Source organism: Tachysurus fulvidraco, chromosome 23 (genome assembly GCF_022655615.1).
Source record: "Tachysurus fulvidraco isolate hzauxx_2018 chromosome 23, HZAU_PFXX_2.0, whole genome shotgun sequence".
Classification (NCBI taxonomy): Eukaryota; Metazoa; Chordata; class Actinopteri; order Siluriformes; family Bagridae; genus Tachysurus; species Tachysurus fulvidraco.
In genome coordinates, this window is record NC_062540.1 from 21,986,425 (window position 1) to 21,988,924 (window position 2,500).

Consider the following 2,500-nt stretch of genomic DNA (forward strand, 5'->3'; position numbering starts at 1 on the left):
CACACATGCATAATACACACAACACACACATAATGCACACACACAAGTCTCACACACAACACACACGGGTCACACACACACATACATACATGTAACACATACATAGATGCACAAACGCACACACAAATAACAGACACACATCATACACACATACACATGCACACACACACCACTGACTTCACTGTAGCAGTGAGATCATCATCATCATCATCATCATCATCACTTTATTTCAGATAAAAGCAGAAGATCTTTCACATAATCCTGGATTATAAACCACTAAACTGACGACTTTAAAGTGTTTAAAGAGGGCTTTTATAATAATCTCACTGAACAGAAAGTTACTCCCTGTTGCTATGGTAACTAAAGTAGCTGTTATTATAAGTCACCTGTCTGAAAGTTGGACTTGAGGACGTCAGGTGGAAGAGCGACGGCCCAGTTCACCATTCCAGCGGTTCCTCCAGCCAGAAGAATCCTCAAAGTGCCGAGGCAATCCACACTGTGTGTGTTTGGGGGGAGGGGGGGGTTATGGTTACAAAAAGTGAGTGGTGATGACTGCAGTTCTTCTGGAGATCACTAGGTGTGATGATTACCTCTGGCCCTCAGGAGTGAGGAGGTGTTTCAGGCTTTCATATGTTAAATAGTAAAGACCAGTAGAAGGAACATCTGAAGAACATAAGAACATGAGAGAAGTCACATGACGTGACTCCATAATCACACAGTACTTTCTTTATTAATTATTATACACACACACACTCACACACACACACACACACACACACACACACACACACACACACACCTCTGATAAGAGTGAGGACAGTTCCCTTATACACACTGCAGATTCCCTGCTGTTTATACAGTTTCACCGCACAGTCTATTGGTCCGGAGTATTGCAGCTGCCCGCTAATGGACTGCACCTAAAACACACACACACACACACACACACACACACACACACACACACACACACACACACACACACACACACACACACAACCAACAGCATAATCTATCCAATCTAAACACAGAACTCAGTCAGAACTAATATCGAGCAGTGTGAGTGTGTGTTTGTGTGAGTGTGGAGGAGTGTGTGTTTGTGTTTGTGTGAGTATGTGTTTGCGTGAATGTGTGTTTGCGTGAGTGTGTGTTTGTGTGAGTGTGTGTTTGTGTGAGTGTTTGTTTGCGTGAGTGTGTGTTTGCGTGAGTGTGTGTTTGCATGAGTGTGTGTTTGCGTGAGTGTGTTTGCGTGAGTGTGTGTGTGTGTGTGTGTGTGTGTGTGTGTGTGTGTGTTTGTGAGTGTGTGTGTGTGTGTGTGTTTGTGAGTCGGTTTGTGGTGAGTGTGGTGTGTGTGTGTGTGTAGTGTGTTTGTGTGTGTGGGGTGGTGAGGTGTTTGGTGAGTAGTGTTGTGGAGTGTTGGTGAGTGGTGTGTGTGTGTGTGTGTGTGTTGTGGGTGTGTTGTGTGTTGTGGTGTGTGAGTATGTGTTGGTGTTGGGTGTTTGTTGTGTGGTGTTGGTGTTGTTTGTGTGTGTGTGTGTGTGTGTGTGTGTGTGTGTGTGTGTGTGTGTGTGTGTGTGTGTGTGTGTGTGTGTGTGTGTGTGTTCTTACCTGTAGCAGACACTTGATCCTCTCTCCTGGAGCTACTATGACTGTAGTGAAACCTCCAGCTAACATTCCAGCCATGAAGGTGTGTGTGGGTCTGAAGGTCAGAAGTGAAGTTAAAGCAATTAAATATTTTCCTCCAGATGTTACAGAGTAAACACACACAGTGAAAACACCTCTGCTTTTTCTTAATGGCTGTGAGTGTGTAGTTTTCTGGAGACTAAAACACACATTAGCGTGTTAAAAAGACCAGCTGCTCTTAAACATTCAATTCTTCCTGGATTTAATCTATTCTACAGAGCTCTGTCTCCTGGCTCATCTCCACGCCTAGGTTCTCCACCTCATGTTCTCCGTCTCCACCGAGTGTCTCTTTATACTGACGTGATCGGGACGGTCGGGTCCCTTTGGAGCAGCTGCTTCCCGAGTCCAAATCCAAAGAAGCTGATGGCCATCATCGGAGCCACTCCGGCCAGCGGCGCTCCCATCCCTTTATACAGACCCCACACTCCCTACGACATGGAGAACCAGAGGAGGAGAGGAAGAGAGAGTGATGATGATGATGATGCTCTGACACCATGGTGTAGAAAACCCACAGGTTCATGAACATTAACATCACACTGCACACCTAAACCTCGCTAAAACTGAGACAATTTCACTCTCACTCATTTTCTACCGCTTATCCGAACTTCTCGGGTCACGGGGAGCCTGTGCCTATCTCAGGCGTCATCGGGCATCGAGGCAGGATACACCCTGGACGGAGTGCCAACCCATCACAGGGCACACACACACACTCTCATTCACACACACACACACACTACGGACAATTTTCCAGAGATGCCAATCAACCTACCATGCATGTCTTTGGACCGGGGGAGGAAACCGGAGTACCCGGAGGAAACCC

At 46.4% G+C, this 2,500-nt stretch overlaps 1 protein-coding gene across 2 annotated transcripts in view; it reads right to left on the reverse strand.

The window, feature by feature from the left end:
* Positions 1-98: 98 nt before the first annotated feature.
* si:dkey-150i13.2 (mitochondrial carnitine/acylcarnitine carrier protein) overlaps positions 99-2,500 on the reverse strand; it is a 5,172-nt gene continuing 2,770 nt past the window's right edge. For both annotated transcript variants that reach the window (XM_047807281.1, XM_047807280.1), the window contains exons 3-7: positions 1,981-2,108; positions 1,606-1,696; positions 800-917; positions 591-663; positions 99-496 (exon numbers count right to left, since the gene is read on the reverse strand). In XM_047807281.1, coding sequence (XP_047663237.1) covers positions 376-496; positions 591-663; positions 800-917; positions 1,606-1,696; positions 1,981-2,108 — 531 coding nt within the window. In that variant the 3' untranslated portion in view covers positions 99-375. The remainder of the gene's footprint in view (positions 497-590; positions 664-799; positions 918-1,605; positions 1,697-1,980; positions 2,109-2,500) is intronic.